Raw genomic sequence first — 19,397 nt, forward strand, 5'->3', positions numbered from 1 at the left:
TCCCGCCCCTTCAAAACCCTCAGATTGCTTTTCAGAGTCCATAGTCTCTCATGGTTCACCTCCCCTTCCAATTTCCCTCAACTTCCTTCTCCTCACTAACTCCCCTTGTCCTCCATGCTATTTATTATGCTCCACAAATAAGTGAAGCCATGTAATTGACTCTCTCTGCTTGACTTATTTCACTCAGCATAATCTCTTCCAATCCCATCCATGTTGCTACAAAAGTTGGGTATTCATCCTTTCTGATGGAGGCATAATACTTCATAGTGCAACTTTGGCTTTCTTTTTCAACATTCCTCTGGCTATTTGAGGTCTTTTCTGGTTCCATATAAATTTTAAGATTATTTGTTCCATCTCTTAGGGAAAAAAAAATTGATGGTATTTTGATAGGGATTGCATTAAATGTGTAGATTGCTGGGGACACCTGGGTGGCTCACTTGGTTGAGCGACTAGCTTGGGTTCAGGTCATGATCCCGGACTTCCAGCATCAAGTCCCGCATCGGGCTCCCAGCTCCTTGGGGAGTCTGCTTCTCTCTCTGACCTTCTCCTCTCTCATGCTCTCTCTCACTCATTCTCTCTCAAATAAATAAATAAAATCTTTAAAAAAAAATGTGTAGATTGCTTTAGGTACCGTAGACGTTTTCACAATATTTGTTCTTCCAATCCATGCTCATGGAACGTTTTCTATTTCTTTGTGTCGTTCTCAATTTCGTTCATGAGTACTTTATAGTTTTCTGAGTATAGATTCTTTGCCTCTTTGGTTAAGTTTATTCCTAGGTATCTTATGGTTTTCAGTGCAATTGTAAATGGGATCGACTCCTTAATTTCTCTTTCTTCTGTCTTGCTGTTGGTCTATAGAAAGGCAACTGATTTCTGTACTTTGCTTTTATATCCTGATACTTTTACTGAATTCCTGTATGTGTTCTAGAAGTTTTGGAGTGTAGTTTTTTGGGTTACACATAAAGTATCATATCATCTGCAAAGAGTGAGTGTTTGACTTCTTCTTTGCTGATTCATATGCCTTTTACTTCTTTTTGTAGTCTGATTGCTGAGGCTAGGATGTCCAGTACTATACTGAGCAGCAGTGGTGATAGTGGACATCCCTGCTATGTTTCTGACCTTAGGGGGGAAGCTCTCAGTTTTTCCCCATTGAGAATGATACTCACTGTGGGCTTTTCATATATGGCTTTTATGATATTGAGGCATGTTCCCTATATCCCTACACTGAAGAGTTTTAATCAAGAAAGGAAGCAGTACTTTGTCAAATACTTTTTCTGCATCTATTGAGAGTATTATATGGTCCTTTTTCTTTTATTTATGTATTGTATCACATTGATTGATTTGCAGATGTTGAACCAACCTTGCAGCCCAGGAATAAATTACACTTCGTCATGGTGAATAATATTTTAATGTACTGTTGGATCCTGTTGGCTAGTATTTTGGTGAGAATTTGTACATCCATGTTCATCAAGGATATTGGTCTGTAATTCTCCTTTTCGATGGAGTATTTGTCTGCTTTTGGGATCAAAGTAATGCTGAACTCATGAAATGGGTTTGGAACTTTTCCTTCCATTTCTATTTTTTGGAACTGTTTCAGGAGAATAGGTATCAATTATTCTTTTTTTTTTATAAAATGAAGTCTTTTTTTAAAAATTTTATTTATTTATTGACAGACAGAGATCACAAGTAGGCAGAGAGAGAGAGGAAGGGAAGCAGGCTCCCTGCTGAGGCTCAATCCCAGGACCCTGAGACCATGACCTGAGCCAGATGCGGGGATTGATCCCAGGACCCTGAGACCATGACCTGAGCCAAAGGCAGAGGCTTAACCCACTAAACCACCCAGGCGTCGCTCAATTATTCTTTAAATGTTTGGTAGAGTTACCCTGGGAGGGCATCTGGCCCTGGGTTCTTGTTTGTTGGGAGATTTTTGTTTATTCTTCAATTTCCCTACTGGTTATGGATCTGTTTGGGTTTCTTCCTGGTGCACAGTTTTGGTAGTTTATAAGTCTCTAGGAATGCATCCATTCCCTCCAGATTGTCTAATTTGCTGGCATGTAGTTGCTCATAATATGTTCTTATAATTGTCTGTATTTCTTTGGTGTTTGTTGTGATCTCTCCTCTTTCATTCATGATTTTATGAATTTGGGTCCTTTCTCTTTTCTTTTTGATAAGTCTGGCCAGGGACTTATCAATCTTATTAATTCTTTGAAGGAACAAGCTCCTACTTTCATTGATCTGTTCTACTATTCTTTTGGTTTCTATTTCACTGATTTCTGCTCTGATCTTTATTATTTCTCTTCTGCTGGGTTTAGGCTTTATTTGCTGTGCTTTCTCCAGCTCCTTTAGGTGTAGCGTTAGGTTGTTCTTATTTCTTGAGAAAGGCTTGTATTGCTATATACTTTCCTCTTAGGACTGCCTTTGCCACATCCCAAAGATTTTGAACAGTTGTGTTGTCATTTTCATTTTTTTCCATGAATTTTAAAAATTCTTCTTTAACTTCCTGGTTGACCCATTCATTCTTTAGTAGGATGCTCTCTAGCTTCCATGTATTTTGTTCTTTCCAACTTTCCTCTTGTGATTGAGTTCTAGTTTCAAAGCAGTGAGCTCCAGAAATATGCAGGGAATGATCCTAATCTTTTGGTACCAATCAAGACCTGATTTGTAACCTAGGATGTGATCTATTCTGGAGAAAGTTCCATGTGCACTAGAGAAGAATGTGTATTCTGTTGCATTGGGATGGAATGTTCTGAATATATCTGAAGTCCATCTGGTCCAGTGTGTCATTTAAAGCCTTTACTTCCTTGTTGATCTTTTGCTTAGATGATCTGTCCGTTTCAGTGAGGATGGTGTTAAAGTCCCTTATTATTGTATTATTGTCAATATGTTTCTTTGATTTTGTTGTTTATTGGCTTATATAATTGGCTGTTCCCATGTTAGGGGCATAAATATTTAAAATTGTTAGATTGTTGTATTGGAAAGACCCTTTAAGTATGATATAGTGTCTTTCCTCATCTCTTATTATAGTCTTTGGTTTAAAATATGTCTGATACAGGGACTGCCACCCCAGCTCTCTTTTCCTGTCCGTTAGCATGGTAAATGGTTTTCCACCCCTTCACTTTAAATCTGGAGGTGTCTTTCAGTCTAAAAGGAGTCTCTGGCAAACAGCATAATGATGGGCCTTGTTTTTTTGTTTGTTTGTTTTTTTAAATCCCATCTGATATCCTGTGTCTTTAGATTAGGGCATTTACATTCAGGGTAGCTCTTGAAAGATATGAATTTATTGCCACTGTATTGTCTGTAAGGTAACTGTTACTCTATATTGTCTTTTCCTTTCTGGTCTATGTTACTTTCAGGCTCTCTCTTTGTTTAGAAGACCCCTTTCAGTATTTTCTGTAGGGCTGGTTTGGTGTTCTCAAGTTCTTGTTTGTTTGTTTGTTTGTTTGTTTGTTTTTCCTGGAAGTTTTTGTCTCTCCTATTTTCAGTGACAGCCTAGCTGAATATAGTATTCTTGGCTGCATATTTTTCTCGTTTAGTGCTCTGAATATATCATGGCAGTCCGTTCTGGCCTGCCAGGTCTCTGTGGATACGTTTGCTGCCAATCTAATGTTTCCACCATTGTAGGTTACAGACTTCTTGTCCTGAGCTGCTTTCAGGATTTTCTTTTGTCTCTGAGACTTAACATTAACATTAGATATTGGGGTGTTGACCTATTTTTATTGATTTTGAGAGGGGTTCTCTGTGCCTCCTGAATTTTGATGCCTGTTTCCTTCCCCATATTAGGGAAGTTCTCTGCTATAATTTGCTCTAATATACCTTCTGCCCCCTTCTCTGCATCTTCTTCTGGGATCCCAAATATTCTAATATTGTTTTGTCTTATGGTATCACTAAGTCTTGAATTCTCCCCTCATGATCCAGTAATTGTTTATCTCTCTTTTTCTCAGCTTCTTTATTCTCCATCATTTGTTCTTCCATATCATTAATTCTCTCTTCTAACTGATTTATCCTAGCAGTTATAGCCTCCATATTTGACTGTACCTCATTAATAGCCTTTTTGATTTTGACTTGGTTAGATTTTAGTTTTTTTATTTTTCTGAAAAGGATTCTCTAGTACCTCCTTTGCTTTTTTCAAGCCCATCTAATATCTATATAATAATCATTATTAACTCTAGTTCTGATGTTTTACTAATGTCCATATAATCCCTGGCAGTTAGTACTGCCTCTTGTACTTTTTTTTTTTGAGGCTAGTTATTCTGTTTTGTCATTTTGTCCAGAGAAAAACTGATGAATGAGAGAACAAAATGCTAAAAGGGTAACAAGGACTCCAGGAAAATATACACTAAACAAATCATTAGAGACCCAAAACCAGAGAGAAAAGGAAGGAGAGAAAAAAAAAAAGGCAAGAAAGAAAGTATATGATCAGGCTAGTGAATAGAACAGAGCCACACACTAGATTTTGAGTGTATTTTGTTCTGTTAGAAGAAACTGCCTCCTAAAATTTTAAACAAAAATGTATATATACAAAAATAAGGGTAAATACAAAGAAGGGATAGAATATGACTATAAAGATGAAAATTTAAAAAGATTTTAAAAAAGGAATTGATAAGATGGTTGAAAAAAGAATGAAAAAATTTTTTTAAAAAGGAGAAAATGTGATCAGGTAAGAGAGTAGAACAAAGCCATTTGCTAGATTTAGGGTCTCTTTTGGTCTCTTAGAAGAAACTATATCCCAAAACTTTAAAGAAAGAAAAGCGCATACACACACACACACACACACACACACACACACAAAATAAGGTTAAATACAATGAAGGGATAGAATATGACTATAAAAATGACAAAAAGGATTTTAGAAAAGGATTTGATTAGATGAAAAGATAATAAGATAAGCTGAAAATAACGTAAGTTGAAAAAGGAAAGAAGAAAAATTTTTAAAAAATAGAAAAAGAAAAAATAATGAAAATTAAAAACATTAATTTTGAAAGACTAAAGAATTGTGGGAAAAAAAGTTTTAATTCTATGTGCTCTATTCCCCTAGTGCCAGAGTTTTGTGGTTCTCATTGACTGATTAACTTGATCTTGGCTGGATGTTCTTGCTGATCTTCTGGGGGATGGGCCTGTTGTAATGGTTCTCAAATGTCTTTGCCTGAGGCAGATGGAATTGCACCACCTTTGACAGGGGCCAGGCTAAGTAATCTGCTTGGGTTCACTCTCGGTAGCTTTTCTTCCATGAATGTTTTCCATATGGCTTTGGAAGGTGAGAATGAAAATGGCAGCCTTCCAATCTCTGGCCCTGGAGGAGCTGAGAACTCAGGACCCCACTCCTCAGTCAGCCCTCAGAGAAAAGCAGTCAATCACTTCTCTCTCCCTGATCTCTGGCTGCACTCTATGCTCACCCAGCCTTTGACCGAGTGTTTCTATGGCATATGACCCCTTTTGGAGTTTCCAAACCCAGCAGATTCCTGTAGTGTTCTCTGGTGCTGCTCCTCCCTGGGGAGGAAAGGGAGTCTCTCCAGATCTGCCACTTGGGTCCTTGCTTGAAGAATAGTGCCCCAACTGTGCTGCAGGAAAGGGAGTCTCTCCAGATCTGCCACTTGGGTCCTTGCTTGAAGAATAGTGCCCCAAATGTGCTGCAGATCACAGTTTATGACAACCCCAAGCTAAGAGCCCACTCCTCAGCTCCATCTTTGCAGCTGGCTTCCCTGCTCTGATACTTGGGAGCTCTGCCACACTCAGTCACCCCTGGTCTTTTTGTGACCCCACGGGTCCTGAGACCACACTGTCCCAGTGAGATTGACCCTCTGCTTAACCACTGGAGCGATGTCCCTCAGCAGAACAGACTTCTTAAAAAGTTCTGATTTTGTGCTCCCCTGCTGTATCACTTGCCAGTAGCAAGCTGAAAGAGGCTCCCTCCCTGTGGTCTATCTTCCCAAATATTGCCTCAGATTCACTTGTCTGCATATTCTACTCTCCAGAAAGTGGTCGCTTTTCTGTTCATTGAACTGCTACTATTCTTTTCTTCGATCTCCATTGAGTTTGTAGGTGTTCAGTAAGGTTTGATAAATATCTATCTGAATTCCTGGGACCAGATAAAATTTAGGTCTCCTATTCTTCCACCATCTTTCTCCTCCCCCAATCACCTTTTTTTTTTTTGTTTTAACATTCAGTTTAATGGTTTTGTTTTGAGATTTTAAACTATTTCACTTTTGATTTACTTAGTTAGCTCACCTCAGGAAACCCCTATTAGAGATGATGGCATTCCTGTTAAAGGTTGTGATGACATCCTGGTTGTTGGTCTGGCAGTATGCTGGGGTGGAAGAGATGCTTATTATTTTTCATTGCAGAAGGAACAAAAGCATCCTGGTAAGTAGTCACTATTGGCTTAATCACCATATAATTTTAATATAACCTCTATTAGGATAATGACCTGTTTGTTGAGAATAACTTCCTGATACTTAACTAGAATTTATTTTTAGGCTTAAAAATTTTTCTGGGTGGGATAGTGACTATTGTGTATATTAGTTCATTTATTAACTAGAATGTATGTCTTAGGTACTACCTTTATTCCCCTTTACTTATCCCATGGGCTACTGATACTATCTTTTCTTCTTGAAGGCAGTGGAGACTTTGGGACTTCTTGGCCACCTTGAGGGTTTACTTTTGGAAATTGGATCATAGTGGTTTCCTTCCAGACTTTTTTTCGTGTTATTGACTAGGTCTGGAACTTATCTAGAGACAGAGATGAGTTGAACATCTACAGTAGTTGAATCATACAGCCTTTGTAGATGTCTGTAAAATTGAGAGGATGTGATCTGGAAATTCCTTGTGATTTGATTACAGTTGTTACATTACCTAGCTGATAGATTGGTTTTAGACAGGAGCAAAATTAATAAATCAACATTTTAAAGAATGCCGTGAAGAATGAAATATTTTTCAGTTGTTTTGAGGGAAAATGTGTTATGTTAAATAGATACTTGAACTTCTATTTTTTTTTAATCTAGTGTTATACATTCATACTAAATCTTTTAAAAAAGGATTTCATTTAAAATTCATTTCAAAATACCTTTTATGTTTTTAACTCCTTATTCTGAGAAGTGTAAATTTATTCCTAGAAATCTTGATATTTAAAGATTTCACCTAATTAAATAGAGCATTATTAGTTACATGGCAAAAGCTATAATATTTAAAATATGAAGCACTTAATCTTTGAAGCCTTGTGACCTGAATAAGGTGATGCTGAATTATTGGTTCCATGGAGTTACACCCTTAGGCTTTTCAGTCTTTTCATTAAAAATTGCTGCTTCAAATGAATGCATGTAATGTTTGCCTTAAGACTTTTTGTTTGTTTTCTAAAGAAATTAATTCCAGTTTGGTCCCACCTTCTCTGGATCCAAGCCTGACTGTGAAAGAGAGAATGTGGTACCTTCTATCCTGCTTTCAAGAGGAATCTGATAAAGAACGTTCTGTTATCATATATGACTTCATCCAGAGCTATAAAATTCTTCTTCTGTCTTGTGGTATCTCCCTGGAACAAAGTTATGAAGATCCTAAGGTTTCATGTCTTATTTAATTTTTACCATACTTAAAAAATTTTTTAATGCATTGTGTTAATTCTTAAATGACTTGGTATTTATTTAGCTCCAACAGTGAAGCTTAAATTTTTTAGAGTAGTCACTCTTTTATCTAGTAATCTCATTCACCGAGAACAGAATGTGATACACCAACTACCTCTGTGTAGATAAAAACAGAGATTCCACAAATTTGAAGCACTAAAGTTCATACCTTTCCTCAGAGATGTAAAATTTTTTTTATTTTGGTTATGTTTGGTTTTCTCTCTCAGTAAATTAGAAACGAAATGAGAACTGTCAGATTCAAATATAGGATAGGAGGATGTTTCAAATATCAATGAAGACAGAGGCAGAAAATAGGAAAAATGTATAAACCTAAGACATCAAAAAGAATGGTAGTTAGGGCCATTTGGCATAAGGCAAATTACCTTACTAGCCCCTGAGAATTTTGCTATTATAATAACAAAGCATGGTAGACTTTTCATAATGATGATTCTGAGTAAGGAAAGGGTAACTTATGTTATTGTAACATACACTTTACAGTAAAATCATTTTCATACGACATTTATTTATAATCTTACAGCTTTCAAAGGGTATCTTTTTTTCCCCCTATTGATACTGGATACATGAGGCATATGGAATATTAATTTTGAATTGATATATGATATTACTTGGTTGTTATTAGCAATATAATCAATAACAGAATAAATTTTGTTTTCTTAGTTTCTTTAGCTTTTTGGGGGAAAGATTTCCAAAGGCAGTATCAGATAAACTGAAGATATTGTCCTTTTCTGTAGTTCACGCTAGGCTTGGTTTACATGTGATAAATTGTGTAGTTTTTAAATTGACCTTTCCGGGATATAAAAAGTTGTCACTTAATTTTGATGTTCCATATTACTTGGCCCTCAAAAAAAAACAAAAACAAATTATCTTGCCTTTGCAACGATGTGGATACAGCAAGAGGATATAAATAAGTTAAATATAAATAAGCTGATCAAAGAAAGAGTTATCATATGGTCTCACATGTGTAATTTAAGAAACAAAACAGAAGATCATAGAGAAAGAAAGGGAAAAGTAAAACAATACAAAATCAGAGAGGGAGACAAACCATAAGATACTCTTAATCATAGGAAACAAACTAAGAATTGCTGGGGTGGGGTATGGGGTAACTGGATGATGGACATTAAGGAGGGCATGTGATGTAATGAGCACTGGGTATTATATAACACCGATGAATCACTGAACTCTATCTCTGAAACTAACAATACAGTATGTTAATTAGTTGAATTTAAACAAAAAAAACTCAAAAAATTTTTGATGTTCCAGAGTCCAAAATGAGAATATGGGTCATACGAGTTTCTCATTAAAACTACTATGCCAAAAAAAGAAAAACAACAACAACAAAAACTATACCATCTCAGATTTATTATAGCACTTTTTGCACAAACTACTTGAAACATTGCATAATTGGTTTTGTCAATCATAACAGTTTTGATGCAAGAAGATAAACTATTAATTTTAAAAATCTCACATTTATAAGAAACATGTGCAAACTTTTTTTTTTTTTTTAAGATTTTTTTATTTATTTATTTGACAGAGAGAGATCACAAGTAGACAGAGAGGCAGGCAGAGAGAGAGAGAGAGGGAAGCAGGCTTCTTGCCGAGCAGAGAGCCCGATGTGGGACTCGATCCCAGGACCCTGAGATCATGACCTGAGCCGAAGGCAGCGGCTTAACCCACTGAGCCACCCAGGCGCCCCATGTGCAAACTTTTACATCAAACTACCTTATTCAATATTCTCTAAAAGGTTTCTGATCACCAATTTCTAACGTGGTGGTGGGGAGGTTCCCACACCTCCAACAATTCCCTGGGTACCAGCTGATTATCCTACAATTGAACTCAATTCTGACACTGCCTATTCAAGTTGTTACCTTTGCTTCTGACTCACCAGCTATAAATCAAAGTTTCCTACCACCCCCTCCTTGGGTTTAATTTATTTGCTAAAGGGGCTCACAGAACTCATGAAACCAGTTTATTTCTTAGATTACTGGTTTTTTGTTTTGTTTTGTTTTTTACAAAAGATATTAAAGGATTTGGATCAATAGCCAGATGAAGAGGTAAATAGGGGGAGATATGTAAGAAGGGGCATGAAGCTTCTATACCCTCTCCAAACACACCACTCTCCCTGCATTTCCATTTATTCACCAACCTGGAAGCTCTCCAAACCCTGTTTTTTGGGTTTTTATGGAGACTTCATACATGGGCATGGTTGATTAAATCATTGGCCATTGGTGCAGCCACTAGCTCCTCCCCCATCCTAGGAGTGTGGGACCAAGATTTCCAACCCCCCGGTCACAGGGATGGTTCTTCTAGCAACAATCCCCATCCTTTGGTGACCTAGGGACATTCCAAAAGCTACCTAATTAACATAACAAAAGACATCTTTTCTTCTTCGTCTTTTTTTTGGGGAGGGGTCTCTCATTTTAGCAGATTTCAAGGATTTTAGTTCTGTGCTAGAAATGAGAAGGAGGACCAAATACATATTTCTTATAAGTCACAATGTCACAGTCCACCCCTGGTCTTCAAACGATTGTTATAATGTGAGTATTATAGCAAAACAGTAGTAAAAGTTAAAAGAAGTTGGCACATTACTAGAACCCCATTTCAGTTATTAACTATCCAGTCCATCATCATTATATGAAAATGTATCTCAGGTTTGTAGGCTTCCATTTGATCTTACCAGGTTCCAAAAGCAAGAAGGGTGTCAGCAATATATGGCTTCACCTTTTCAGGCATCTAACATAATTGAGCTAAGAGACAATATCATCTCTTGCTTAGAGCTTCTTTTGAGGTGTTAATATTGGATTTTCCTCATTATATAATCTACTTACTCATTTCTTTACCCATAGCTACTATTTTTCCTTCTATGCTTTTAACCTTTGTGTTATAATTCTTAAGGGCCTGATGGGTCAGGATGTGCCTTCACCCCATCTGGCATGATTATAGTTTCTTACTTAGGAATCACCATTTCCATCCCTTAAACTTGTAGTCCTGGTCCGGTGACCCCTGCATCAGCTAAGAGGAAAAAAGTTGAGGTGATGTGAGGAAGAGTGTATACCAGCATCTTCCCCATCCTTACTTCCCCAGATCCAAACAGAGAACTATTTCCAGTGGGGACACACCTTTAGCCCCACTCATGTTCATGTTGAATGGGAGCACATACTCATGAAGACTTACTTATACGCCAGCCTTGCTGCCTTTATCTCCCTCTATTTTAGCTGCCCATTCCAATTCTCTATCAAACTAGTACTGAGGATATCTCTTTGCCCCTCGTTGAGCATTATGGGCTATCAAGTGTGTTCTTTGGTCTGAAGAAATGTTGGTCAACCATCCAAACTGGTGCAGTATCTTCTGTTCTGGTTCTTTTATAGCACTCATAACATTTGTATCTACACTCAGGAAAGCAAAGCATGGTCCAGAGTCAATGTCTGTTCCTATCTGGACCCATTTGTACCTCTCCAAGGGTACTAGCATTAGTATCACCTACCAGCTATATTCCTGGGCTTCCTTCTGGGGAATCTGCCGAATAACCATCTGTAGTCTCTGACTCTCTTGTTGACAGAATAGTTTGTTTTAGCCTTCTGTGCCTCAGAGGGTACAAGAGGAATATGTCTAGATTCAGCCCATTTCTGCATTACTACAGCAAACCCTGTGCTCATTCCCCTCATTCATGGGCCTTCATTCATGGGCCCAGGCAACCATCTCAAAGGGGCATGCAAAGACATCTGCTTGATAATTCTAGTCACCTTCCAAACCTAGAAGGGTGTTCTTGTGAAGGGCATTAATGTGTCCTACTTTAATGCACCCCTTCAAATTTCCACAGGACTGTGTTCTGTAGGAGCATCCATTTAGCAGGCTAGGTCTCCATTGTCATCCTGACTGACATTTTGGCCATGCTATCAGGCATTATTCATGAGCCAGTGGAAACCTAAATATAGGGCCTTTTCCTAGCTGTTCAATTCTTTCATCACTGCTAGGAAAATAGCATGCAATTCAGTACACCAAGATGATCTGTTTCTATCTTCTTTGAATAGGATGATGACTTTCCAAAACAGGGTATTGTCCATTCACTTTGGAACTGCCATCCAAAAACCTAGCAGCTTTTTGTCAGTCATGAGCTGTTTATAGAGCACTGTCAGTGACAATAGAATCCAGCAGCAACTCCTCACACAATGCCAGAGTCAAGCCTAAGAGAAAAAAGCCTCCCTGCTCTTGAATATCTCTTCTTCACATTCTCCAGGCAGCATGATCCTGTATAACCTGTTTCCATTTTATTATGGAATTCTACTGGGCACTGCCAACTCTGTTAGAGCATTTCTCAGATATTACCTGTGTTGGGTAGGTTTTCAGGTTTCAAGGTCATGGTATATCCTTTAGTCATAAGAATAACTTCAATTAATAATATCAGATAGCATAAATACCCTTAAATGGAAATTCTCTTGTTTAAAGTCCCCGTAGTCATTGTTGGCACATGCGCCCAAGCTCTTGCCATTAGCCGCAGTCTCCAGATAGGGCTATTGCACAAAGAATATGTCGCTACCAACACTCAAGCTTCATTCCACACTGTGTGGGCTCAGGCAAACTTACTGGTTTGCACAGAGCATTTAACATTGCTTGAAGGGTGGGACTTAACATGCCTTTTGTGTTTTACAGTACTAATTATGGGACATATTCCTCTGTTAGACATAATATCTATCCCTAAAATTCAATCAGGTAAAGACCCAACCACTTCATCGAAAGCCTGTTCAAACATATCAATTCTCCTACAGACCTTTTCCTTCATTCTGCCAACTCTCACATTTCTAACTATAACCTCCATTAGGACTTCATCAACGTGTTTTGGTTTTATAAAACTAGGTAGGTTGAAGAAGTGTTCCCCAGGCAGACGTAATACCCTTACCATAAAGTATTCAGGTAAAGGCGATATCACTTCTTTTTCTTTTTTGTGAAGATTTTATTTGGAGAGAAAGAGAGCACATGTGCTCACCTGAGGACCAGTGCGGGGAGGGGCAAAAGGAGAGGGAGAAGCAGACTCCCTGCTGAGAAGGGAGGCAGAACTTGATCCCAGGACCCCAGGATTATGATCTGAGCCAAAGGCAGATACTTAACTGACTAAGCTATCCATGCACCCCAAGGAGATAAAACTTCTTTACATAATACCTGCTTAAACTTTCCAGTTTACATAATCCTATCAACCACTAAATTTTTGCAATTCTCTTATTCTAACTGTAGCCCAAGTCAAGGCTTTATCGATGGGTTTTAGTACTGAGGTTCCTAGATCTCCCTTCAAGGGGTCCTGGGAACTTCTCTATTCTACCACCTGATAGTTTTACCCACTGTTCTCTGAAAGGCTTTGGGTCCCCAGGGAGGGGTTGAGCCAAGGGACCCCAGCCCTTTTATCAGTCTTTAATTTGATTAATCTGTGGGGCTCCATCCCAGGACCTTGAGATCATGACCTTGAGCTGAAGGCAGAGGCTTAACCCACTGAGCCACCCAGGCGCTCCTGTTTGGGGCCCTTTAATGGGAGTTGCTTTAACCCACCCAACCTTTGGTGATACTTTATTAAAATCTTTTTTTAATCCATCAACACCCATTTTATTCATCACATTTCTTAATAACCATCTAAAAATTTCCATCCTGCTAGTGTGAGTCCTGAGACTCTTTCCTTTCTGTTTCCTCTTTCCTTTCTGTTTCCTCTTTCCCTTGCTCCTATCAATATTTGCTTCACATTCACCTTATTTCTTAACCTTTTAAAAATTTCCACCTTGTTGGGAAGTCTCTTGACCTCCCCCTGACTTCCCAATCTCTTGTCAATAAACCTAATGTTTTTATTACCATCTGTAAAGCCTATGAGAGGAAGCTGAGAAGGCAAATTTCATGAGGCTTTCCAAACTGTCCTTCAGTTTTGCAACAATAAGGTTATATGGGGTACCTGTGTGAAATGGGCTGCCTTAAACCACAGCATTTACTATGACCTGAGTAATGGTTAGATTTCAGCAGGTAAATATCCCCATATGGGACTGCTTTGAAGCATGTGAGCTTATGAAGAATATCAACTGCTTTATCTGGGGTGTTCCAGTTGGCATTTAGAAGAGGGACAGTCCCCCTTTCAGTGTAAACGGACTTTATAATGGTTTTTATCCAATACACCAGACTAGCTGTTCCCATAGGAATAAACTCCCATGTGTCTGGATCACATACACTCAACTTGAATTGTACAATAGTGAGCTCTGGGTCCTACATCAACCCTCTGCTCTTCCATTCTGCAGCATCCCAAACCAAACACTCCTAAATTACTCTCATAATCCATTTTAGTGGATCTCTGCATTACTGATGCAGAGTTGATGATACTGATCCACAAAATGAAACAACTCTATCATACTATACCTCCTGGTTTTGATAGTTTCTAGGTATTTCGCTCCCACGTTGGTTACCTTACTGGTGACCAGAGGTCTTCGGGTTGTTTCATGTTGCCCCTGCACAGTTGACTGGAGGCTCAGACCAACTCAGATCAGAGTTTTGTTCACCATTAAGTCCCAGACCTATCAGTTTCCTTTACATTTATTTAGCTATCGCAGAAAACAGTAACCAAGAGATTGCATGCTTAGTGTGCTTACTATTTTTCATGTACTTATATATCCAGTGAGCCAACTCCTCAGGCATTAGGTCTGCCATTTCTAAATTGCATTAGTAAATTTTACCCTTAGTAACTGTAGTGTAGCTACAGTTTCATACATGGGTCACTAGGTAGCCATCCAGGGATCAAAGCATCATCATCCCCCATCCTTTTATCCTTTCTCTTGATAAACCATATGTTTCTGTGAGCCAGGCCCTTCTAGTAAGACCCACTTCTCTGACACCAAGTAAAATTGTTCTGAGACTAATTCTGATGTGTTTGTAGGGTTTCTCCCATATCATCAAGACATGCTGGAAACACTAGCTGGGTTTCCTACAATTCAGCTCAATTCTGACATTACCTCCCTGGTGATAGCATCAGATTCCACAGGTTAAGGGTCAGTGCCACAGTAGTGCCTGCTCTTTTGAGGCCAGCTGCAAGCCCAAGTTAACACTTGTGCTTCTGACCAACTGACTATAGACTAGATATTCCAATGATCCCCCTCCCTCCAAGGACATCTGGCAAGGATGTCAGAAGCAAGTTCTAAGTCCAGGTTCTTACCTCTATTTCTGACTGACTATAAATGAGAGGTTCTTGTGACCTCCTCCCCTTTCAGATTCAATTAATCAGATGGAGGGGGGCTTCCATGCTCAGTCTAAGCATACTACTCTTGCCAGCATCTCTGTGGTTCATCAGCCTCAAAGCTCTCCAAACCCTGTCATTTTGGGATTTTATGAAACCTTCATTGCATAGGCGCGATTGATTAAATCATTGGTCATTGGTGATAATTCAACATCCAGGCACCTCCAACCAGGTCAAGGGGTCAGACTGAAAATTCCAACCCTTCAATCACAGGATTGGTTCCTCTGGTAGCCAACTCCTATCCTTAGGTAACCTAGGGGTATTTCTAAAGTCACCTCATTAACATGACAAAAGATGCCTTTATCTCACAGATTAGGAAATTTCCAAGGTTTTAGAAGTTCTGTGATAGAAATGGGGACAAAGGCCAAATTTATATTTCTTATTACAATTCACAATATCACTCTTCCCTATCAAACTACATTCTTAAAGTACAGAAGAAGTAATTGAGTCATGTAATTGCCAGAATTATGAAAAGGGCTTAAGTTTCCTTATTCTAATTGAATTTTGATCTGCTAGATCACCTAGTGTTAGAAACTACAGGAGATAAACCATAAGAAACTCTTAATCATAGGAAATAACTGGGGGTTGCTGGGGTGTGGGGAATGGGGTAACAGTGATGGATATTAAGGAGGTCACGTGATGTAATGAGCACTGGTATTATATCAGACTGATGAATCACTGAACTCTACCTCTGAAACTAATAATATATATGTTAATTAACTGAATTTAAATTTTTAAGAAAAGGAAATAAAAGTCACGCGTGCGCACACATGAAACTACAGGTCTTCTAATCTGGCAGGGAAGTTAAAATTAGCAGTCAAATGGTTTGTTGGATGGCCCCGTTGGCAGGCCCTCATCCTGAGGGCAAAGCCTAGAGGCTTTCTAAAATTTTGGGTATAAAGTTTTAATTGTATCACTTCTTATGATGTTAAAAGAACTTGTAAAAACCTAAAACTTATATAGGCCCATCTTTATTATAGTAGCTTAGCCAAAATCAGCCTTTGTGGAGAAGATTTCATCTATATTTTCAGAAATATGGTTTCAATTATCTGAGAGGCACTTGGATTTCAAGGCTATTTCAGAACCAGATCAGCAGGAGTGCTATAGTGGAAAAGTTGTAAGTTTTCTTTTTTTGAAAACTGCTCTTACTCGCACCAAAAATGAGTCCCTGTACAATTTACAGTTACACTTTTGTTCTCCTCTCCTGGGAAGACCACTGAATTAGTATTAAGTGAAAAGGAGTGAGATAAGAAATGAGCATTTTCCCCTTTTATCTTAAGTGTGTACAAATGTCTTTGAACCCATCTAGGTGGCGTGCTGGTTACTAGATCCAGATTCTAAGGAGCCAACTCTTCACAGCATAGTTTCCAGTTTTCTTCCTCATGAGCTTCCCCTCCTGGAAGGGATAGAGACTGGACAAGGAATTCAGAGTCTGGGGCTGAATGTCAACACTGAGCATTCTGGGAGATACAGAGCATCTGTAGAGTCCATTCTCACCTTCAGTGCTATGAATCAACTCAGTTCTTTGTTGAAGAAGGAAAACCTTCAAGGTAAAAACAAACTTTGCTGTCATTTTCATGCTGTTACAGACTGGTGACAGTTCTGTTTTTAGCCACTTTTTTTTTGATCACGGGTCTTTATCATTCTTTATCACACTTCTAACGCAAACTCTATTTTTGGGTTTTCTAGGACAGGGTCAACAAACTTTCTGTAGAGGCCCAGGCAGTCTTAATCATAAATATTCAACTCTGCCATAATAACACAAAAGTAGCCATGGGCAATATGAAAATAACTGTTCCGGTAAAACTTTATTTATATAAACAGGCATCTGGCCCTGGTTTGGCACTAGTTTGCAGACCTCAGACTCTATTGTAATGAAGAGAATTCATGGCATTTTATCATTTATTGCTAATTTTGTATTTGAACTTTATCCAATGATTTTTATTCACACTTAAAACCTAATCTGTTATGGAATATAAAAAGCGATGTATTTTCATTTTAGAACTATAAATCATTTCTTTAGCAAAGAATATTTATGTGAATTTTTATGTCATGATAAATAGCATGGGCTTATTGTGCAGTCTCTTGGCCCAGAGGGAGTACCTTGACTTCAGAGAACATATCGTATGCTTATGGTAGAAATGATGAAGTGGAACACAGTTGACTTCATTGTGAGAAGATTTAAACTGTGATTTTATTGCCTGATTAATAAATACTAGAAATAACAGATTGATGAATTTTCACAGACCAAGTTAAATCTGGGCTGTATTACTTATTAGTGAGAGGCCTTGGGCAAGCTACTGACACTCTTTAAATCTATTTCTTATAATGTTATAAATATTAAATAAGAGAGAACTTAACTCAGTGTTTGCCAGATTGGGCGCTTATTACTGTGTTAGATGATGATGATGGTGATGATGATTTTTTACTACTAGTATAAGCTCTCCATGCTGATAGTAATGTTCTCCCCAGCATCACTGGGGTAGAATAATATAAAGATCAAACTGACTTGTTTGTTCATAGGAGACTTGCTTAAGTGATGTTAATTAGCAGCTCTTGAACATACACTGAAATGTTTCAAACTCAGCTTCTCTAATGTAGGCAGGCCAAGGAGTTGGAGTATATGGTACATATGCCACAAGACTGCTTCTACATTCATGGGTGATAAAGCCGAATGAACACAGCTCTCTTTCCCTCAGTCAGCTTTGCCCTTAGAATCTAACATTTGGAATACTGTTACGCTGAAAAGAAATAAATAATTAAAAAAAAAAAAGAATCTAACATTTGATGCTGGTGATATGGATTAGTCTGTAACTTTTTATGAACATTTGTTGCCCATTAACAAAATTAAAAGCTTTCAATATCTTTGGGAGGGAACTTTTCCACTCTTAACGATAATTTTTCATCTATAGGAAAAGGAAATTATGGTTTTCCTTTCCAGAAAAGTATAAGAAACAATCTAGATTTGGTATTTTTAGCTTTTACAATTTCAGTGTGCCTTGAAAGCTCCTTTTTTAATGCAAATTTTCAAAAGTGAGTGACCAGGAGTTATTAAATGCATTCTTGTACAGTGCAGAGTCTTTCTTATTCATAGAGTCCATAGAATAGAAGCACATTGAGATAAAGTTTTTAGAGAGAATGTAAACAACTGTCAAATTTTTTTGAAAATGATTATTTCAGGATGTCCTTGAAGGATCTCTAGAATCTTCATCTTTTTCTTTTCTCATTTCTTGCCTGTTGGGTGGGTATGTTCTGGCAGCTGACTTCTCCCACTCTGAGCTGATTTTTGTTTGGGTGTGACTCAATTTAATAACAGTGTGACTTTGTTCAATGTGACTTAGGACCAAATATCCTGTTCTCATCATATGGCTCAATTAGGTCCTTTCTAGAGTGGTTTGAACATAGATTTTCTAGAGATGGAGTGAGTTGGTTTCTTTCTTTTTTAAAGTGGATCTCAACTATACAGATTTGTATTTGTCATAATCTTTCTTTCATGTACACTATCATCATTGGTCTTCTTATTTATTATTTTTTAATATGTAATATCTGTTAATTCACACTTTTAATAATAGACATTTGTGTCTACTATGTGGTCCTCCTTTCTTGCACATCCCAACTTTTATGTTTATCATTCCCTTATTTTTTATTTTAAATTTTATTTATTTTTTAATTTAAAAAATTTAGCATATATGTGTGTGTGTATATATATGTGTATATATATATATATTTTTTTTTTTTGCTAAAATATATCCAAACAATATATTATTATATATTATTAGTTTTGCTTGTTTCTGAGCTTTATAAAACACATGTCACATTGGGACTAGCTCTTCTTACCCAGTATCATGTTAGTAAGATTCATGCATGTTACTTAAGAATCTAAAATTTATTCATTTTCACTGCTGTGTCATATATCACTGGGTGAGTGTGCCAAAATTTATGTGTCCCTTTTCCCGTTGATGAATGTTTGGGTTGTTTCTTTTTTTGTTTTATCTTGTTTTTGTTTTTTTGTTTTGCTATAACAAGTAGTTCTGTATATATATTCTTACACATATACATGTTTCCTAGTACATGTGGGCAAGAATTTCTTTTGACTTTCTTTTGAGTGTGGATTTGCTCTTTTGAGTGTGGAATTCTTATGAATTTCCATTCATAAGAATGGAAATATTCAACTCTATAAGATTATGCTAAATTGTTTTTCTAAATAGTCTATACCTTTATTTTCTAAACAACAACGTGAAAGAAATCTTCCTGATTCATACTGTCTCAACTTTGCCAATTCATCAGCTATAAAATGGCTGTAATTTTTCTTTCTTGTGTTTTGTTTTTGGTAACAAAGTTATTCTAGTTTCATGGGATGAGTTGATAGATATAATTTCTTTTTTTCCTTTGGAGGAGGAGTTTATATATCATAGAAATGATGTGTTTGTTCCTTGAAATTTTGGTACCGTTTATCTATAAATTGTTGCTTTGTGGAAATATTTTTAGCTAATACTTTGATTTCTTTAATAAGT

The 19,397-nt window shown here is 37.4% G+C and overlaps 1 protein-coding gene across 6 annotated transcripts in view; it reads left to right on the forward strand.

Annotated features, from left to right (window-relative positions):
* Positions 1-19,397, forward strand: part of POLQ (DNA polymerase theta) — a 137,169-nt gene that overhangs the window by 79,572 nt on the left and 38,200 nt on the right. For 5 of the 6 annotated variants that reach the window (XM_047735589.1, XM_047735592.1, XM_047735613.1 and 2 more), the window contains 3 exons: positions 6,217-6,360; positions 7,353-7,549; positions 16,193-16,433. In XM_047735589.1, the coding sequence (XP_047591545.1) occupies positions 6,217-6,360; positions 7,353-7,549; positions 16,193-16,433 (582 nt within the window). The remainder of the gene's footprint in view (positions 1-6,216; positions 6,361-7,352; positions 7,550-16,192; positions 16,434-19,397) is intronic. The other variant, XM_047735595.1, reaches the window with a different exon arrangement.

This window comes from Lutra lutra, chromosome 1 (assembly GCF_902655055.1).
Source record: "Lutra lutra chromosome 1, mLutLut1.2, whole genome shotgun sequence".
Taxonomy (NCBI): domain Eukaryota; kingdom Metazoa; phylum Chordata; class Mammalia; order Carnivora; family Mustelidae; genus Lutra; species Lutra lutra.